This window comes from Moschus berezovskii, chromosome 8 (genome assembly GCF_049115385.1).
Source record: "Moschus berezovskii isolate FMDL1 chromosome 8, NW_MosBer_1.0, whole genome shotgun sequence".
Classification (NCBI taxonomy): domain Eukaryota; kingdom Metazoa; phylum Chordata; class Mammalia; order Artiodactyla; family Moschidae; genus Moschus; species Moschus berezovskii.
The window spans coordinates 50459636-50480759 of NC_142467.1; the positions used below are offsets into that span (position 1 = coordinate 50459636).

Sequence of the window (21124 nt, forward strand, 5' to 3'; positions counted from 1 at the left end):
CATATACCCTTCAACTGGGCAATTCCAATTGGCAGTATTTATCCTAACATATCCATTCACACAAGTGTAAAATGACACTCATACAAAAACATTCACTACAGACTAGTAGCAGCACTAAATTAGGAATAACCAAAATGTCCAATCAAAAATTGGTTAAGCAAACTACAGTCAACACAAAAAGCGAAGTAGACCTTTCTTTATATACTGATAAGAAATTATCTTTTAAGATATAATATTAAGTGGAAAAAAAGCAACCCACAGGCAATGATCTTAGCTTGCTACCATTTGTGGAAAACATGGAGGTAGAAGTTTGACCATATATATGCTACACAGTTTTTCTCTGGAAGAACATTTTAGAAACTGGTAGCAGGGTTGCTGTGGGGACAGGATCACAAGAATGGGAGAGAGGACTTCCCTTTGCAACTTTTACAATTTCTTTCAAAGGAGGATCACATATTAAATTTTCAAAATAAATATAAAAGCAAGTCTATTGTTTCCTTCCCACTGAACAATGCTGTATGTTGAAACCAGTAATGAAAATTAACTTGCTAGGTGGCTGGATCTTCCCAGGACCTGCTCCACATGACCCCCACCCAATTTCTTCCCCTTGGGTCAGCTCCAATTGCAGCCTCAATCACAAGGTGATCAGCTAACACTTTAAATGGTCTGGCTGAGTCAAGAATTCTAAATCAGGAAATCTGGGTTTAAATACCTTCTCTACCAGCACGGGTGCTTAACTTACTCTGTACATACTAACAAATATATATAAAAAGATTTGCTGTAATATGTGTGGGGGGGAGGGGAATGTGTATGTGGAATAAAAGCCAAATCTCTGGGATGATTAAATTCTGGGAGATAATGGTGATGGGTCATGTGAAACACTTGGAGGTGATCAGATACTGTCCAAACTTGATACAATCTGAGTGAAAACAATAGCCGTCACTGTGGTGGGTGCAGGCTGGTGAAGTAATAACACTGCCTTACATCTGTTTATGATACAATGTGCAGTTAGCTTTGAAATCCATGATAAGTGCATTCTCAAGGCAATGCAGGGGTTGATCCCATGTTATGAAGGACAGAGGTCACATGGTGGGCAACATTTAAACCAGGACTTCAGTCAAAGTTATCTGTTTCTCAAGGCCATGGGCAGAAATCAGTCCATAAAGGACTGGAAGGCGGAAGTGTGCCCAAGGAGGGAAGTTTGGCTGGTGGTAGAACAAGCCAAGAAATAAAAAAGGACTGCTTTTGACTGGGTGTTCCTGGGTGTGGGGTTCTTTGTTTCCTTTTGGCCTATTTGTACTCTCTTAAATTTCAATAATAAATTAACAGTTGATACTTTTACAACAAGAAAATACAATATACATAAAAATAAAACAGAGAGTGACATATTCAGTTAAAAGGCATTTAAACACAATCAAGATGCTAAGAGTGGTTGTTTCTTGAGGCTAAGAGATTACAGGATGGGGGTGGCCTCTCACGCTCTCCGACAAGTTAGCTCCTACCATTGGAAATTTTTTTTAATGTTTTTAAATTTTTATTAAAAACATTTTAATATTTTGAATATTAATTTAAAAACATATGTATTTGTTGAAAAAAACAACAAAGATGTTAAAAAAAAAGCTTAAGGCAATAAGTTATTTCTCCAAAACACTTGGGGATTAATGGTGAATTATGGGAAAAACCGTGATGCTGGGAAAGGTTGAGGACAAGTGGAGACGGTTGGATGGCATCACCAACTCAATGGGTTTGAGCAAACTCAGGGAGACCGTGAAGGACAAGAAAGCCTGGTGTGCTCTAGTCCATGGGGTCGCAAAGAGGCAGACACAACTTAGTACCTGAACAACAACAAAATGGAGCAATGAGACAAATGTCTGAGTTACAGTGACATCGGATTTTTGTTTCAAATTCCATTATTGTTAGCTTCCTTTATTACCCAGCAAGACTGATTTTTAACTAACTTGTTCTGGAAGGCTCAGAGCAGAGCTTCCCCTGGATGCAGGCGGATGCTGTCTCCCGGGCTGAAGCGGGGCCAGGCTGCCTGCGTGCACCCACCAGGCGCACGTGGACCTGCCCATCAGTCCCTCTGTCACCTAATCCTCCCGGCTGCAAGATCTGGCAGCTGGTACGAGCCGGAGGGAGTTGGATAGCTCTGGTGTTGAATTGCCTGTTGGCCACATGGTACGGTAAGTGCGGTCGCTCTTTTTCCACTTGCTGTGAGCTTTCTTTAAATAATTGCAGACCTCGTGGCTGAGCCAGCAGGAGCTGCGTGTGAAAGACTCCAGGGGCCAGGGCCCACGAGTGGCCATCCTGAGCCTCAGAGAGCACCCACAGCCAAGTCTGCTGTAACCTCGGGGTATCTCAGAGTTCACTAACACCTTCCTTCCCTTCTTAAAATATTTTTTTTAACTAAAACAGAGAGGAAAGCTGAAAGGCAGTTTTACAGATAAAGGAATGATTCCAGATAGATAACATAGCACTGTGGGGTGGGGGTGGAGGAAGAAATCAATTTTAGATGTAATCTATCAATAGAGGATTCTGAATAATTTGCTCCTTTAAAAAAAATCTGGCCAAAAGTTCCTGATTTTCACCCCATCTTTCCACCCCCATGAGTGTCTTATCCAAGTGTTCCGTGATTCACTGGGGAGATTGGAAATCAGGGACTCTCTTGCCTGGAGTTCCTCCTCCACCGTCTTCTCTTTACAAACCCACACGTTTAAGGCACATGATCCCATGACAAACATCTTCCAACTTGCAGTTCAAAGACAAGTCGGCACCCGCCACCAGCAAAGGAGCCACAACCTGGGGAGCTTAGGGCCTGACACTAGTTTTACCCCCTGGATGGAAGGAAATCACGTGCCCATCTGAGATGTGACGGTACCCCAGCTCTGTCTGCCTCCAGTATCCAAACTTCTCCCTCTGTCCAGCACCTGGCAGTTCTGCCCCAAACAAAATTTACAAAAGTAAGACAGCCCCCACAACAGAAAAAGGATAAGTCACAGCAAGGTAGAGATGGGGAAACTCAAGCTCAGAGAGGAGGCCAGACTTGTCCAGGGTTACCCAGTGGAGAGGGATGGGCAGGACCTGAATCCAGGCCTTCTTCCAGACCTTAAGAACTACACTCTCACTATGGCACTCTTACCTCTCTCATCTCCAGGACAGCTACAGAATTCTCTAAACAAGATTTTTCTCTTCCCTAACTCAAAGAAGAGTTGCGGGAAATTATACTTCTCTGGGGGAGTTGCAACTATTGCAAAATCACACAGTGGAAGGCTGTTGCAACTCCATAAAGGCTGAGGATCATTGCCCCAAGGAGAATTCAAGATAATCTTGGGAACTCAGTCTAGACAAGGCACAGACGTGAATGGCTGAGGGGCCCTTTCCAAAGCCATGCCTTCTTAAGCAGGCAGAACTTGGGGGCCACAAATGCCATATTCTTCTCAAATTGAGAGGGTAAGATATTGACCTTATTGGGTAAGACATTTCAATATCCCTGGGTCTCAGGTTCTTCATCTGTAAAATGAAAATGGAAATCGTCATGAGGTTGTAAAACACTATGAGAACTTCCCAGTAACATGCTAAAAGGGATAATAGTAGAAGTGAGATGAGTAATAGAAATAATAATTATGGCAATAATTATCACTATCATCATTAAATTTATTAACGACTTCTTCTGTAAAGCTACTAGCCTTCTCCCTGTCCATCAAGTAGTCAGTGGTTGTGTGGGGCTGGCCCCACCGTGATGGAGATTACTGCCTCATTGGGCAAAAGGACCTTGGTCAGGTCTGCAGATGAGAAGCTGTGGCCCAGCCTTGTGTCTCCACTCCACACCTAGGGCTGCATAGACCACAGAGTGGCGGCACTCATTCCATCCTGCCTGTGAGGCTGGGGGAAAATCTAGTCAAGCCCCACTCCCAAGACCTCCTCACTCCTTCAGAGAAGCCTCCTGCTGGTTCCTACGGCGGAGGGGGGGAATGTTGGTGCTCCTACTTGTGATTCTTCTAGACACTTAGCTCATCCCTGCATGTTCTTCCCCCTCACAGGAGTCGTCCAGGCAGCTCAAAGCCTCCACCGATGGGGGAGGAGTCCACGTTCCCCCGCAGTCACTCACTGCTCATTCACCAGCCACAGGACATGCTAGGCCTCACCACTCGACGGTCTCTCTCTAGGATGCCCTCCCCCACTGGTCAGCCAGCTCTCTCCTCAGTCCTTTCTGCTACACGAGCTGCCTGGACACGCGCTCTGCAATGGCCACCCTCCACAGCCATCTGTGGGTCTGTTTTTCCCAGGATGGGAAGCAGGGCTTGTTCAAACCTGCAACTGTAGCTTCCTACACAGAGGAAGTGACTGCCACACAGGTAGGGAAAGGAAGCGGTATCAACTGATAATCAATGGTTCTGTAACTCATGGAGTCTACCAGTTTTTGCCATCCACCTGTCATCAAACCAACCAGCCACTGACTGCCACTGTTACGGAGGAGAACCACCTCCACACACCGCACTAAGTTCTTCAGACACTATATCGTTGCAGCCACTCGTCGATATACTTACTATCATTCCATTTCACAGCTGAGGAAACTGAGGCACGGGCAGATTAAGTACCATGCCCTAAGCCACTCAGCTGCTAAATGACAGATTGTCGATATACTTACTATCATTCCATTTCACAGTTGAGGAAACTGAGGCACGGGCAGATTAAGTACCATGCCCTAAGCCACTCAGCTGCTAAATGACAGATCCTGGACTCAGGCCCCAATTCAGAGCTCCAGTCTTAACCACTGTTCTACTCTGCCTTCCACTGACCCTCACAATCCAGACCCCAGGCTGAGTCCATTACTGGAACCAGCTGACCCCTCTCCTCCTCTGGCTGTCCCACAACTGGATCCTTGAAAATTTACTGTGAGGTTACCTGAGCAAATAAGAGATGCGGGTTTGATCCCCAGGTCAGGAAGATCCCCTGGAAGAGGGCATGACAACCCACTCCAGTATTCTTGCCTGGATTATCCCTTGGACAGAGGAGCCTGGCAGGCTACAGTCCATGGGGCTGCAAAGAGTTGGACATGACTGAAGCAACTTAGCATGCATGAACTTGAGCAAAAGAGGACTTCTCATTCTGGGGTAGATTCTACATTTCCCTCCTTCCTCTCATGCTTTTGACCTCATTCTCTAGCCCAGGGGTCCACAACCTCCAAGATCTAATGCCTGATGATCTGAGGTGGAACCAAGGTAATAATAATAGAAATAAAGTACACAATAAACATAATGTGCTTGAATCATCCTGAGACCATTATCCCCCTTCGCACTGGTCCATGGAAAAACTGTCTTTCACGAAACCAGTCCCTGGTGCCAAAAAGTTTGGGGACCACTGCTCTCACCCACTCTGCTCTCCCCACACTTCAGTCCACTAAACTGGGCCCATTTTGTCTCTAGGGAAACAAGCTTCTAGGAAGGTGGCGCTAGTGCTAAAGAACCCACCTGCCAATGCAGGAGATGTAAGAGAGGCAGGTTCCATCCCTGGGTTGGGAAGATCCCCTGGAGGAGGGCATGGCAACCCACTCTAGTATTCTTGCCTGGAGAATCTCACGCACAGAGGAGCTTAGTGGGCTACAGTCTATAGGGTCGCAAAGAGTCAGACAGGACTAAAGCAACTTAGCACACACGCACAAGATCCCATCATTGTCCTCTGGGCTCACCTGTTGCACTGACTGGTCTGAGACCACCTCCAGAGGTGGGAGACAGCCACATTCCTGCAGAGGGCTGGTCTACAAAGTGCACGCCAGGCAGCCACTCCCCTGGCCACCAGGACAAAGGGCAAGTGCTGGAGGCCTGGGTGCTGCTGGACAGGTGCCCGTGGTGACACCCACAAGAGAGGGTGGTGCTGTTGCCCAACCCAAGGAAGAAAGTGGCATGAGGTCATCGGGGCACTGGGGCATGACTCCTTGGGGGCAGGGTGCTATTGGGCCCCTGTGTGTGGCTTGGGCAGCAGAGGAACTAGTCCCCCAGCCCACACTCACCCTCTGAGCCTCTGGCCCCTCATCTGAAGTTTGGGGCTCTATGTCCTGGGGTTGCTGGGAGAGTTAAGTGAACTCAGCACTATAGCCAGTACAGATTAAAGGGTCAACACAATTCATTCATTCAAGAAACAGTTAATGAGTGACAACCGTGCATCAGGCCCTAGGCTAGCTTCTGGGGGTACAGTGGGAACCAGATAGGCAATATACAGTCCTGATGGGGCAATAGGCACTCAATGGGGTGAAAAGTAACAAACAAGAAAGTATCTGGGATGGCTACATCCCTCAAAGAAAAGAGAACACGGTACTGCAGCAGAAAGTGGACAGAACAGGAAGATCAAGGAAGGCTTCTCTGAGGAGGTGATGTCTCAGCAGATCTGGGAAGAGCATTCCTGACAGAGGCAACAGCATGTGCAAAGGCCTCACTACACTAGCTGGAAGATTACTCCTATTATCACTGGAGCCAAACCCTGTCTTCTCCATAGAGGCAGCACATAGAGCTGGGAGGACAACTAACTGGGCATCAGGAGACGTGGCTTCCAGCTCTACACCATCAGAGGGCCTGGTAGGACAACCTGCACCAGCCTATAGATGGGTCTGTAGGGGTCTGTAAGCAGCCTAGTTTCCCTCGAGCTCCCTCCTTTCTCCTTCTTCTGACCCACGCCCTTTGCAGTCATCACGATCCCCACCTCTGAGTTGCCCCAGAAGTGTGTGTGTGTGTGGCTGAGGCTCTAGTGGAAGAGAGAGAGGGATAAAGACAAATATCTGATTCACTGCAGGATCATATCAAATCACCCTCTGCGGCTCCACTTGCCCCTCTGTAAAACGGGAAAGCTGTTCAGGTGGTGCTAGTAGTAAAAGAACCTGTTTGCCAGTGCAGGAGACATAAGAGATGTGGGTTCGATCCCTGAGTCGGGAAGATCCCTGGAGGAGAATGGCAACCCACTCCAGTATTCTTGCCTGGAGAATCCCCAAGACAGAGGAGCCTAGTGGGCTGCAGTTCACAGGGTTGCAGAGAGTGGGACGCAACTGAAGTGAATGAGCATGCATATATGCTCTCCTCTTGCTATGACATGAGATTAATGTGAAGGTCAAGCAGAAATGCCAGATAAGGGAGCCACCCTGCTTTACACAGGCATCATAAAGGGGCCTTCTATCTGCTTCTGGGTCATTTGTATCCTGTGCTCTGGACTAAGGCTGGAAGGACAGAGAAGGGAGGAGACAGCAGAGTTCATTCCAGACACTCTAGAATAGTATCTGATTGTTTAGGACCAAAGAAGGGTGTCTGTGACAGGGAGCTTTCAAAAAACACAGACACTTAAGGGGTTGCTCTCAAAGATCCTCATTCAATAAGTCTGGGATGGCCTCAGACATATAATTATTATTTTTTTTTAAACTACACTGATGATTCTGATATGCAGTCATGGCTGAGAACTACTGATTAGTTCTACCAACTCTGGCAGGTAGCTATTATTATTCCCATTTGGGAGCTGGCAAACGATAGCACAGAGTGGCTAACTCCTTGGGTCACACAGCTAATAGCCATAAAGCTAAGATTTAAAACAGACAGTCAGCTTTCTTTCATCACGAGGCTACACAGTTTCTTGAAGCCAATCAGCATCTGCCACAGGCCCTTTCTATTACTCCATGCAGCCTTGGAAATCCAAAAGACAACCTCTCTCTCACATGACAAGATTGCATCAACTTTCAAAGAAACTTTTACAGCTAGACCAACTCCTTCATCAGCCATTATCAAGAAATAATGTGTGCTCACAATAAGCTTCATTTATAGACAACTTTGAAATTTTTCCTCCTCTTGATAGACCTCCTGTTTTAGACAGTGACACCAAAGTACATTTCACTTTCTTGCTTCCTTGAACAGAGACCACTGATCAGAATATACCTTTCCTCAGGGATGATACACTGTCTCTACGATGCATTAGCTTCGTACTTTTGCACAGTAATGTATTCAGAATAAGGGGGCTGCTTGCTCAGGCCCCAGTGGCTTTCAGTGCTGAATCCACGTGTTTCTGCCTCTGGTGGAACCGCACCCCGCACCCCATGCTTGCATGGACACACTAACAAAACTGACTTGCTGCTTCTAATGTCCTGAGGCTTGGACAGGACTGCCAAGCTTCTAAGAACTGTGTATAAACAAGGAGTGAATTGGCCCTAGGCGAGAAGGGTGAGGGGTGATCTTCTATGGAAAAGACTGAGTCTCCAGGCGATCCTGAGCAAGGGATGATGGATCTGGCTTGGAGCTAATCCTCTTGAGATGGAGAGTACAGTCCTGGGTTCCTGAATGATCCCTTTACCGCTCTGAATTCCCTCTCTACTTTCTTCCTCCAGAGTGGAGGCCAGACCCAATGGAATAAGCAGTTGGGCAATGGACATGAGGCCCGGTGCAAGGTGTTGGTTTTGGTCTCCCTGGAAGGCATAGCGACATTTGACCAAATCTCTCCCTATAGATTCTGCAAGCTCTGAGCCCCTCCCCAGTCAGGCCAGAGCAACAGACTGGATTCCTAACCCCGTGTTGCTGCTGCTGCTGCTAAGTCACTTCAGTCGTGTCCGACTCTGTGTGACCCCATAGACGGGAGCCCACCAGGCTCCCCCGTCCCTGGGATTCTCCAGGCAAGAACACTGGAGTGGGTTGCCATTTCCTTCTCCATGTTAACATTCCACAAAGACCTTCCCGCTGGAGGTGTGTTCTGAGACGGGGTCTGGAGGCTCCAAATGAGGCTTGTCCTTCGATTTCTCTGAGTGCAAGGCTTATGTTGGAGACAAGGGCCGTGGGCTCCTTGTGGGGACTAGCACAATCCTCCTAAACTCCCCCCTCACCCACACATCCTAGCTCCACACACAGGGAAGGGGCTTCTGTGGCCAGCAAATGGCTGGTGAGTTTCCTAAAAGATCAAACGGCATTTGTTCACTCATTTCAGTTCAGTTCAGTTCAGTCACTCAGTCGTGTCCGATTCTTTGCGACCCCATGAATCACAGCACGCCAGGCCTCCCTGTCCATCACGAACTCCTGGAGTTCACGCAAACTCATGTCCATCGAGTCAGTGATGCCATCCAGCCATCTCATTCTCTGTCGTCCCCGTCTCCTCCTGCCCCCAATCCCTCCCAGCATCAGAGTCTTTTCCAGTGAGTCAACTCGTCACATGAGGTGGCCAAAGTATTGGAGTTTCAGTTTTAGCATCAGTCCTTCCAGTGAACACCCAGGATTGATCTCCTCTAGAATGGACTGGTTGGATCTCCTTGCAGTCCAAGTAATTCAACAAATATTTATTGGGGGACTACAGTATGCCAGCCGCTGTCAAGGCATTGGGAGATCTGATGTTGAACCAGCTTGACAAGATCCCTTTCCTTAGGGAGCTCTGGTCCTGACTGGTTAGAGAAGAAAGAACATAAAGAATAAACACATAAAAGTTATCACAGTCTGGGACCAGAATTCTGCATTTAACAAGGCTCCAGGGAAAGCCCAGAATAAATAGAGGTCTACTCCCCATACAGATATTCCCCCAAAGCAAATTCTCCTCTGCGCCCCACCCCACCCCCATACCTGCTGCAGGGACGCCTCTCTGAGCCCCCTGCGCTGTCTCTTCTCTTCCACATCCACTCACTCCCAGTGAGCACCCCACAGCTGAGGCCAAGTTTAGACGCCTCCATCCTGCTGTCCATCACCCCCATTCCAGCCCTCGTTATATGCTCAGCCAGATTGGTCACACTGCAGTGGGTAAGACCATGTGCTCTGAAGCCAGGCAGACCTAAGTTCAAATCCCATCCTTTCCATTGTCTGGGTGACACGGGGCAAGTCACTGAACACCTCGTAGCTTTAGATTTCTGGTTTGTCACAGCACTGACCTCTCCAAGTAGCTGAGAATCCTTTACCTGACAATGTACCTGAAGGTCCTAGCTGAGTACCTGGCATATATTAAGTGGTCATGAAATGTTGGCTACTTTCTATGCTTACTGTTATTAATAACAATACTAACAAAAACCTTTGCTGATGCCTCACCAGGACATTCAAAACCCTCATAGCCAGTTTCCCCATGTGCTTTGTTTTGGAGTGGCTAAAAGGCAGATATAAACTAATCAGGGTGACAGAATACAAAATGAAGATAGGGGATGCAAATTCTGTCATAGACTATAGGATCACAGAGCAAAAGGGGAGCAATTCTCAGAGGGGGATTTAGGGGAGGCAGCCCTTGAGGCCTTGAAGGATGCTGCTGGAGTTGGGGAGGGGCAACAGATACCTTATGGTAGGGGTCCTAGGGGTTGCCAGGTGTCGGGAAGGAACTGCAAAACAATATTAGCACCATGAACTGGAAGTCAGCCTCAGTTTACCCAATTGCAAAGTTGGATAAACCCCACTTCATGGGGTTCCTCTGAAATTAAATGCTGTTCTTGAAAGGATTAGCAGTTTTTAACTGTTCTCATCATCATCACTGTTGAAGGATATGGTTGAAGAGGAGAGCAGTCTAGGAGCACCAGGATTCATGTTAAAAATAATTTATTGTTCTGCTCTTGTGACAATGGGTACAGTGCTGCATGGTCAGCAGTACTGGAATAACAGATGGACAGATAGACGGATAAATGGGTAAGCATCTGAGGTCTTGGACGCTGTACTAAGGAGCTTGCTTCTGCAGGCCACTAAGGATGAGCCTGCAGATGTCTTGAGCAGGGGTTGCTGGGGTCTGGGGTCACTAGCAGCATGAAGGCTGGGTCATCCTCAGTGACAAAGAACCAGGGCAGGGCCCTCCCCATGTCCTGGGTACGACACTTCTCAGAGAAGATCCTGAGACCAGAAATAAGGTTCAAGCAGCCACGTTGCCAAGGCTGTTTGCCATGGCAACATCAGGGAGCCACTCGTGGGCCGGCTGCTGCAAGTGCTCAGGGCCTGGTTTCTAACGTCTCCTCGCTCTCCCTCTGCTAAATGACTCTGTTCTGCCAGGCAAGCACAAGGAAAAAACACGGCAGCAGAACTGCCGGGGAGCATCCATCTCAGCCAAGCAGGGCTCGCCCGGCTGAGTTCCCAGACAGTGGGTCCCAGACAGTTGAGTCCCTGCTATGCAGAGCCAGCTCTGGCCAAGCAGACAGCAGCCAGGCTGGGTGATATGAAGGCATTCCCTAGTCTGCTCCCTGTCTGCTTGTTCACCTCAAGGTAAGGGCATTGAGCAAGATGGTCTCTAAGGCACTCCCAGCTCCCTGAAAGCTCAAGTTTACCTTGGTGTATTTACATAATTACCACTGTCATCTTCACAATGGCTTACTATGTCAGGCAATGTGGCAGGCACATTTCTCTCCTGCAGTTATCTTAAGAACATACTATAATTATCCCCAATTTTGCATGAGGTAACTGGGGTCAGAGAGGTTAAGACACTGGGTGAAGGTCACACAGCTAGTAAATGGTAGAATACAAATTTAAACCCTTGGCAGTTAAACTCCAAAGCCCAGAGCTCTTAATCACAGATATTTCTTCTCCTCTCTTTAAGTAGCATCTAACTGGATTTGCTTTTTGAAAAGTCAGCATGGGAACACTTGGCTAAGGCTGGAGGAGATTCCTCTCCAGTCCCCCTAGAAAGACAGGGCGAAGGAAATCATAATACTAGGAACCTCAGGGCTAAGACAGGATCAAGGACCAAGAGTTCAGTGGGAAGATAAATAGCAAGGTCTGAATTATATTTGTCTGTTTTTTAACAATGGCTCCTATATACTGAGCATTTCTAAACACTTTACAGGCATCATCTCAAACAGCCTTTTGTAAAACCCCTTGAAAAAGTGAAAGTGTTAGTTGCTCAGTCCTGTCCGACTCTTTGTAACCCCATGGACTAGCCCATCAGGCTCCTTTGTCCATTGGATTCTCCAAGCAAAGAATACTGGAGTGGATAGCCATTTCCTTCTTTAGGGGATCTTCCCAACACAGCGACCAAACCTGGGTCTCCTGCATTGCAGGCAGATTCTTTACCATCTGAGCCACCAGCGAAGCCCGAGTGAAAGTGTTAGTCACTCAGTCGTGTGTGCGACACCATGGACTGCAGCCCATCAGGCTCCTCTATCCAAGGAATTCTTCAGGCAAGAATACTGGTGTGGGTTGCCATTCCCTTTCCCAGAAAACCCCTTAAGTATGTGCTACTATCAGTCCTATTTCCTAGATAAAAGTGCTAAGGCACACAGACACAAAAAAACTCTTGTGCCAAAGGCCACAGGGCTCATCCCAAGCAGAGTACAATCCTAGGATTCAAAGACCTCTCAGCCACTGAAACAAATAATTAGAGCAAACCTTTGTTTTCTTCCCTAAAAGAGCAGTAATTATTACCGGCCTTTGGGGATAATTAATCAAAGACTTTGCCAGTGACTTGTAAAAGTCTCTCTGGTCTCCTTCTCTAGACCTGGGGCCCGGGTGGCAACTCAGGCTCTACCTTAAAGGAAGGGCAGGGCAGGAGCCCTGGAGTCTTGCTGCCACCAGAGCCTAGCTAGCTAGCTATGTACCTTCAGGCCAGCTTCCTCCTCTCAGCTCTGTCTCCCAACCTGGTCACCCTCAAGGAATGGTCCTGAGCACCTAATGAGAAAACCCAAGGTCAACTGCATGTTAAAAAGCAGAAATATTACTTTGCCAACAAAGATCTGTATAGCCAAAGCCAGTAGTCACGTATGGATGTGAGAGTTGGACCATAAAGAGGGCTGAGTGCTGAAGAATTGATGCTTTTGAACTGTAGTGTTGGAGGAGACTCTTGAGAATCCCTTGGATTACAAGGAGATCAAACCAGTCAACTCGAAAGGAAATCAATCCTTAACATTCATTGGAAGGACTGATGCTGGAGCTCCAATACTTTGGCCACCGGATGTGAAGAGCTGACTTGGAAAACACCCTGATGCTGGGAAAGACTGAACACAGGAGAAGGGATGACAGAGGATGAGGTGATTGGATGGCATCACTGACTCAATGGACACGATTTGAGCAAGTTCCGGGAGTTGGTGATGGACAAGGAAGCCTGGCGTGCTGCAGTCCATGGGGTCGCAAAGAGTCCGACACAATTGAGCGACTTCACTTTCACTTTTCACTTTCATGCACTGGAGAAGGAAATGGCAACCCACTCCAGTGTTCTTGCCTGGAGAATCCCAGGGATGGGGGAGCCTGGTGGGCTTCCGTCTATGGGGTCGCACAGAGTCGGACACTGAAGCGACTTAGCAGCAGCAGCAGCAGGAGACCTGGGCCTCCTCCAACAAGGTGGCTTCTCCTTCTCTGCCCCAGGGTCCCTTCTTCTGGGAATGGTAGGGGTCAATTTGATGTGCTCCAAGGTCCCTCCCAAGAGAGTGAGCTGTTCAAGAATCCATGTTCAAATCCCAGGTTAGACACTCACTAGTTCCAAGACCCTGCAAGACTGCTTTAACCCCTCCATGCTTCAAGTTCATCACTTACAAAATGGGGAAAACAGAAGCAATCTCACCATTACTGGAAGAAACCATTGCAACAGTATTCAAAAGTCTCTTCACAGATACACACTGAACAGCCACAGATGACATGTGGTCTGTGAGTGGACGAACAGGAGTGGCCGCTTGTCAAAAATGGCCAAAGCCAGGTGACAGTGGCATGGCTATTCTCGATTCCCTTCCTGCCACTGGCTTTGGCTGTGTATGTTCGCTATTTTCCATCATAAAATATTTAAAATACAAAGTTCTTTGAAGAGAACTGACACCTAGTCATATAAAACATTGTTCTGCTCAAAAATTTGCCTACCTAATGGGTAAACACAAAACCAGACCAGGATAAAAGTATTTTTTCTTGCCCTTCCTGAGCTGTCATTCTAGTTATAGGGATAAAAGCACACAAGCATGGCTTTCTCTGGTGGTCCAGTGGTTTAGACTTCACACTTCCATTGCAGGGGGCATGAGTTCGATGCCTTGTCAGGGAACTGAGAGCCTGCATGCTGCACAGAAAATAAAACAAAGCACTAGCAGATAGTAAGTGGCACCCTCCACGTCAGAAGAACAGTGTGCTGCACAGGCTTTCCAGAGTGGACAAGTGCGAGCAGGGGCTTGAAACACAGGTAGGCTATGAATATATTAAAATGCTGGGGATGGATGTCTGGAGAGGAACTTTCAGGTCATTCCAAAAGATTTTTTAGTCTGCCTCGTCTGATGAACATGTGCTCTGAAAAGGCTCATAGTCTAGCTCATTTATTCACCCAGTGAGGATTCTGAATGGCTACTGTGTTCCAGACATTTGTCTATTCATTGTAGGAAAAAAATGTTTAACGAAGTGAACAAAAATGCTTGCCCTCATGGAGCTTAACAATCTGGAGTGATTTCCTAAACACTTAATGAGACATATGTTACAAGAGATGCATCTATCATTGGGTGCTTCTATGCCATGCATTCTGTTAGGTGCTTTAAATCCATTTGTCCTTTGATTTTCATTGACTCCGTAGTGAAACAGCTTTATGAGGGAAGTCCTATTTATCGTTATCTATACACCTGAGAGAATGGAAATTCGGAGAAGTCACATGACCTACCAAAGGTCTCACCGCTGGTAAATCACAGAACCAGGACTCAAACCCAGGCAGGCTGACTTCAGAATGCTCTCTGCTACATATGGGATGGAGCAGTGGTACCTTGATGTGAGATGTCACCAAAATGATAGCTTGGGAGCTGAGTCTTATGCAGGATGAATAATGGAAATAGTAGAAATTCCAACAGGAGACAGAAAATAGCTGCATAAGCCAATACCTCCTGGAAGATTCATGACATAGCCTGAGGCAGGCCAGGATCCCAAAAAGAAAGCAGACAGCTTGGGATAAAGTCAGGAACCTAACTCTTCAGCCTCAAGTACCTGAAGGCCCTTGTGCATGAGGTTAAACTTTAGGATTGCATTTAAGAGTGCTTGGTGGCTCAGACAGTGAAGAATTCGCCTGCAATGTAGGAGACCTGGGTTCAGTCCCTGAGTTGGGAAGATCCCTTGGAGGAGAGCATGGCAACCCACTCCAGTATTCTTGCCTGAAGAATCCCCATGGACAGAGGAGCCTGGCGGGCTACAGTCCATTGGGGTCGCAAAGAGTGGGACATGACTGAGCAACTAAGGACAGCAAGGAGTCATGCATGATGTGTGAGCAACAGCGTGGCATCAGACACGTGCTCTAGGAGAACTGATCTGCCACCGCGGCTGAGGACAATCAGGAGAGGATAAAGTCTGGTGTGATAGTAAATACAGGAACCCAGTTGTGAATGGACAAGGACCCAGACTGGAAGTCAGGGAGAGTAACAGGAAGGTCAGTCCAGTTCAACTGATTCCTCATCAGCTGAGTGTCCACAGAATGTAACTGAGGCGTTCAACTATGTTGGAGAGGCAGAGACAGTAAACAACCCTGCTCATTCTCTTCTAAATGACTTTATTTGGGTTCCCTCCATCCTTATCACAAGAATTGTTCTTCCCTTTCTTACAGAGAAAAGCTTGCATGGGCAGGAATTAATTCTATCCTTCTATCCTTGATCTTGCCCTTCTAAAGTGTTTCAGAGACAGAAGGATTCCAAGTTTTGTGCACAATAGATGCTCATTTTATGTACATTCTATTATTTAATTTCTAATCCTGAGAGTTAGGACCTAGTATCCCCATTTCATAGATTGAGGAACAGAGAACTAGAGAAGTAGTTCTGCCTTCTATCTTGACAATTTGCTTCATTTGCTCAAGGTGCTGGAAGACGATGAATAGAAAGAGTAGTCCCTGTCTTCACGGAACTTGGAATCAAGAGGTCTGGGGACCTTGCCCACTGATCCTGGCATTTCCACTTATTCCAAGGTAATGTAGGTAGATCATCTTTGGCACGTTAATGAGTTTTCTGAAACTGTAAATGCCTCAGCTATAAAATGGGAATAATGGCATCTATACTTTGTAGAATCTTTATGAGAATGAAATGTTAAAATGCAAACAGAAGGCTCAGCAGAGCACACAGCATTTTACTGAGGATGCTCAATAAAATGGCATTGATGATGATGATAATGCAGGAGGAGATAGCTATTAATACTGCAATGATCATGTTAGGGACTCGCTTCCCAGCATAAGCCCCCATTTGCAAGGCTTCTTCTGACTCAAACCAGTATTCCTTCTATTGTTCCAGAGAGAGAAGGAAAAGGGTGACTCACATCCTGGCAATGATGAAGCTTCTGGCTAGCCTGCAACAGCTGGGGAGAGGAGGGGCCTAGGGTGAAGGGGAAACATAAACCCCCAGGGCCCAGTTGCTGGGCCATTGCCTTTCCTGGGTTCCACAAGCATCCTGATCATTAGCACCAGCCAGGAAGCCCCAGTGAAAGTGAACCCTGGGTCTCTGGTAAGCAGAGCCAGCAAGTGGGTCCCCTTCTGCACTCAGGTGAAAAAGTTAAGTCTCCTGGGTCTCACACAGATGAAAAGTGGGTAAACGCACCCAGCAAAGGTTGCACTTCAACCTGCCCCATAGATGGCCAGAACTTTGACTTGGGAAAGAAGTTAGCCCTGGTTTCAGGGGCTGTGGAAGTAACAGCATTCCAGACCGAGCAAGTCAACACTAGTAAAGCCATTTTTTCCAGTTCTCCATGTGGCAGGTGCTCCTTCGGGTGTTCAGATCCAGTTTTAGAACAACGAGGAAACAGGATACCAACTGAAAAATGGGCCAATTTCACTAACACGACATTTCACAGAACAAACCATAAATGGCCCATAATCATTTGGGGAAAAGGTTCAACAGCACAAGTCATCAAAGAAATGCACATTAAAACAATAAGTTGACAAAATTTATTGATGAATAGACTGGTAAAAATGAAAAACAATTAAAATGCCAAGAGTTTTCTGGGTGTGGGGAACTGGGCATTCCCATACAATGCTAGTGTGCAAATTAGCACAATCTTTCTAGAAGGCAATCCAGAAATGTGTTTACCAAATGCCTGCATAGTTCCTTTGACAGAGTAATTCATTTCTAGGAATTTAAATGAAGAAAAGAAGACATACGCAGAGATATTCATTTCAGCATGGCTTACAAGAGCTATATATATATATATATGTAAACTACTTAAATGACTAACAATAAAGGATTGATTAAATACCTTTTGGTTCAACCCTCAATATTACATAATCATTAAGATATTAAGATATTAGGTAGAATACTTGCTGATTACTTACTTTGTGGAAAGTATATTGTTTGGAGGACAAAAAAAAGCATGTTGGAACGGTGTGATTCCAAGTTACAATTACTATACAAAGAATGATTCCATTTTTGTACAAAAGATATAATCCATAGGAATCAATAGGAAAGAAGAAGTCAGAAAACACATATAAGAATTAATGGTGGTTATGTTTGGGTAAGATTACATATTTTCATTTTTTTTCTTTATGCTTGCCAGTATTTCCTAACAATTCTATTATTAAATATTTTTAAATGATAAGGGGTTGGACTTGATGATTTATAAAGATCCTGCCATCTCTGACAGTTTGCACATCTATGATTGATGTCCCAAGTGTCTTCAAACAACCCATATTTAGTGTGGGCTTACTATGTGGTCTCTGGAGCCTAAGTCACTGCCCACAGCTGCAGCCCTCTGCATTCCTCTCTCCCCATACTCGGCCCAGCTGTCCCCCCAACCAGCCTGAGAACGTCCCTTGTCTGTCATTTCTGTGCCGAGCCAAGAGCTAAGCAAAGGAGCTCAGCACGGTGACAGGTGACACAGGGGCACAAAGACATGAAAGGTACAACTCTAATTCCAGAATCTTACTGGGCCACAGGACTCACACACAAAATGCTTGGTTGTATAACACAACCAAGACAACCAGAAGCTAGAGAAAGCAGGGCAAGTTGGGCTAGAGAGGCCTGCTAGAGTAGAGGGCCACGCAGGGATGGTGGGTGAGGGCACTACAGGCAGGGGCCCGGAACAAAGAGAAGCCAACACAAAGTCCTTTGAGACACATGCCCCAAACCTTTCCAAGAAACTTTCACAACCCTTAATCTGTTGAATTTCTGAACTTTGACCTGAATGGATACGAGTTAAGTCTCCGCAACAGAAATCCTCCATCTATCTAACCCTGGATTAGCTGCCAAAGACAAGTCTTTGGGATAAAGACCATAAATTACCTTTCTATTCACTCTCTCCACCCCTTCCAAAGGGGGAGATGGTGAAGGGGAGGGCCAGGGAGGGTCTGGGGGGGAGGAGAGGAAGTTACAGGAAGGACCAGACATCTCACATGCAAACAGTGCTCACCCCCAACCACCGGGCCTTGGGCTTCTCTTGCCGGCACCACCAGCCCCATTTGACAGATGGGAGAAAGGAGGCTCGAGGGTTAAAATGGCTTGCTCCGGGGTCACCCAGCCAGAGAGTGGGGAAGGCGACTCCACTCAGGCCTTCTGACTCCAAGTCCAGTGCTATTTCGAGGTAACACACAGGACCTGGAGTCAGGAGCCCTGGGTGGCTCTGTCACCCACTGGCTGCGTGGTCCTGTACCAGCCGTCCAGCCCTCAAAGCCTCGATCCCCAACTGTAAAATGAGGAGGCCCGCGAAGACCCGCCCAGGTCCTCTTCCGGCTGGCTCTCAGAGCCTTCTAGGGGCGGCGGCAAAGCTCCCCCCTATCAATTACACTTCCCAAGTTGGGACGGCAGAGATCACCCGAAGGGCCTCAGCCCATCACGTGGTTACATAAAAAAAGCAAAACGTCCCAGATTAACTTCCACTGCACTGCTTCTGCTGATACACGATTACCCAAATTTCTAGTTTCCTTAGGTGAAATTTGCCTGCTGGGTAGGCAATCTGGACGGCTAACAGGGCAAATGTGAGCCGACGAACACAGAAGATGGTATTGAAACCTGGCGTCGGGTCCAAAGTGAATGAGTTCTTCCTGTGGGTCTCTGGACGAGTTTCTGGCTATTTCAGGCCTCCTACATCCGCGTCTTAGTAGAAGGGTTTGGAGACACCCCCGGACAAGCGAGAGGGCCGAGGGCAGAACTTTCCTAGCAGCAACTCTGCCTACCCTGTATCCAGTCGCCCCCCCGCCCCGGGGTGAGTGCCGGCGCCCGGTGCCTGCCGCTGGAGCTCCACTGCAGTTTCGTCAGAGGTAAAGGTACGCGCCCGGTGCGCGCGGCGTGTGCACAACAAACATACACTCCCGCGCGCAGACCATTCATCACACTTTTCCCGGGGCCTGGAGTAGCGCCATCATACGTCACTAGCCCCTGCGGCCCCTGCCCGGAACCCACCCAAGCGATCCTGCCACCGACCACGAGGCCCGGCGGTTCCCTGACGCATGGAAGTCCGCAGCGGTCAGGGACCGGCCTTCTTCTGTGCGTGGCGGGCTTCCTCTCGGCAACACCCCGCCACGCCGCGCGGTCCCAGCAGCCAGCGGGACTCGCCACCCAGAGTCCCCCAGAGCTGAACGTCTCGGCTGCTGCGTCCCCTCTAAGTCGCATCTCAAGGCAAGGAGTCAGCTAGCAAGCCTCTCCCCGCCCACCCGGTCCCATGACAGCTGCTGCCGCCCAAAGACAGGCAGATATAACAAGAAGCAAAGTTTCCCTCTCTCCCCTCCCACACCCCGCCCCCCTCCCCCTCCCTTCCAGTGTTATGCAAAACAAGCCGGCACCGGCGCTCAGACTCCAGGTACCAAACCAGCCCTAGCAAGCCGCGCCCGGTAGAGCCTAGCAGCCCCTCTGCCTCCGGCGTGCACCCGCATCCGGGGTCTCATTCGCGGCTCGGCTGCACCCCTAGCCTCCCCGCTACCCGCGCCGGGGTGGCCGTAGAAAAAACGCTAACTATGGGGCCAAACTTTATGCTTGCAACAGGCATGGGGTGGGGAAAACTGGGGAACGGGTAGGGGGCGCGCACTCCCTGTGCGGGCATTTTCCAGGCAGTTTATCCCAGCAGCAACCCCACCACCACCACCCCCGTTTCCAAATAACCAGCTTCCTCGCCCCTCCCGGCCCCACGGAGCACCCTCTCCTGTCACGCGCGTGTCGCCACTGGGTCTCCCAGGCGCAGCCTGAGCCCGGTTCGCCGCCTCGCCTTCCCTTCCCCCAGCATCGCCGAGCGCGCACCAGGGGCCGCGCGCTGCAGGGGGACCCAGGCGCCCCCAGACAGTCCTCTGGCCCCATCCTGCCGGGTTTTCGCCCCTGGGGGCTCCACCGGGTAGCGAAACCAGGAAGGTGCTATCCCCGCCCGCATGTCCACGTGCCCTGCAGACTCCTATGTCTTCAGCGGGCAATTGGCAGGAAACTCCGCGCTGCGGGAGCTTTTGGAGAGCCTCGGGGAGGGGGGGCTAGCTGTAGAAGACCGGGTACCCGAGACCGGAGGATCAGGGGACTCCGGGGACCGGGACAGGCGCCTGCGCCGGGGCCACAAGTCCACGTGAAAGTACGGCAGCAAGTGCCGGGAGCCTGAGGGCGCGCCTTCTGCACCCAGACTCAGCATGAGGGTCCCCCACATCTGACGCGGTTCAACCTCTTCAAGGAAGCACGGAACCCCCCCATCTCAGCGGGCAGGGGGGTGGGGGTGGGCCGGACTCCAAGCAACCAAGCCTAGACCCTCCCCAGCAGCCGTAGCGACCGCAACGGTCCGGCATGCGTGGTGGGGGGACCTCCAGCTCCCCGTCCCCAGAAAGAAGTGCATCGCAGGGTGCATGGAAGGGGGGCTCTGCAGTCTGGAACCCCCGATCCCCTCAATGCGCCCACCGCTACCTCCCGGCCTCCGCGGCTGCGGCGGCAGCCCCCGCAGCTCAGCGGCCCTGGCTCCCCGGCCGTGGCTCCTGCTGATCTTACCTGCGTGTCCGCGAGATAGTTAAGGAAGAAGGAGGAGAGCTCCTCGTCCAGCAGCGAGCCGCAGTCGTTCCCCGCCATCTTCCAGCCGCGGCTGCAGCGTGCGGCGGAGTCAGCGCCGAGCCGGCCGGAGGGAGGGAGCGAGCGAGCGAGCGAGGGAGGCGGGAGGAGGGAGGGCGGCGGGCGGGAGGAGGGAGGGCGGAGCTCAGGCCCCCGCTGCCGCAGGGCCGCTGGCTGCGGGGGCGGGGCCGCAGGGCGCCCGCGCAAGCCGGGGGTCGCGCCCCCTCTTCCCTGCGCAGTGTATGGCGCCGGGATCCTCGTCCGCGGCCCCCGGCCCGGGAGGAGAGCGCCCGCAGC

General features: G+C 49.2%; 1 protein-coding gene across 3 annotated transcripts in view; it reads right to left on the bottom strand.

Moving 5' to 3' along the window:
- The window catches only part of PPARGC1B (PPARG coactivator 1 beta), a 118922-nt gene extending 98011 nt beyond the window's left edge, over positions 1–20911 (bottom strand). For all 3 annotated transcript variants that reach the window (XR_016038025.1, XM_055431495.2, XM_055431494.2), the window contains exon 1: positions 20771–20911. Coding sequence is in view for 2 of the 3 variants with exons in the window: in XM_055431495.2 (XP_055287470.2) it covers positions 20771–20848 (78 nt within the window). In the remaining variant the exon portion in view is untranslated. The remainder of the gene's footprint in view (positions 1–20770) is intronic.
- Positions 20912–21124: the final 213 nt, after the last annotated feature.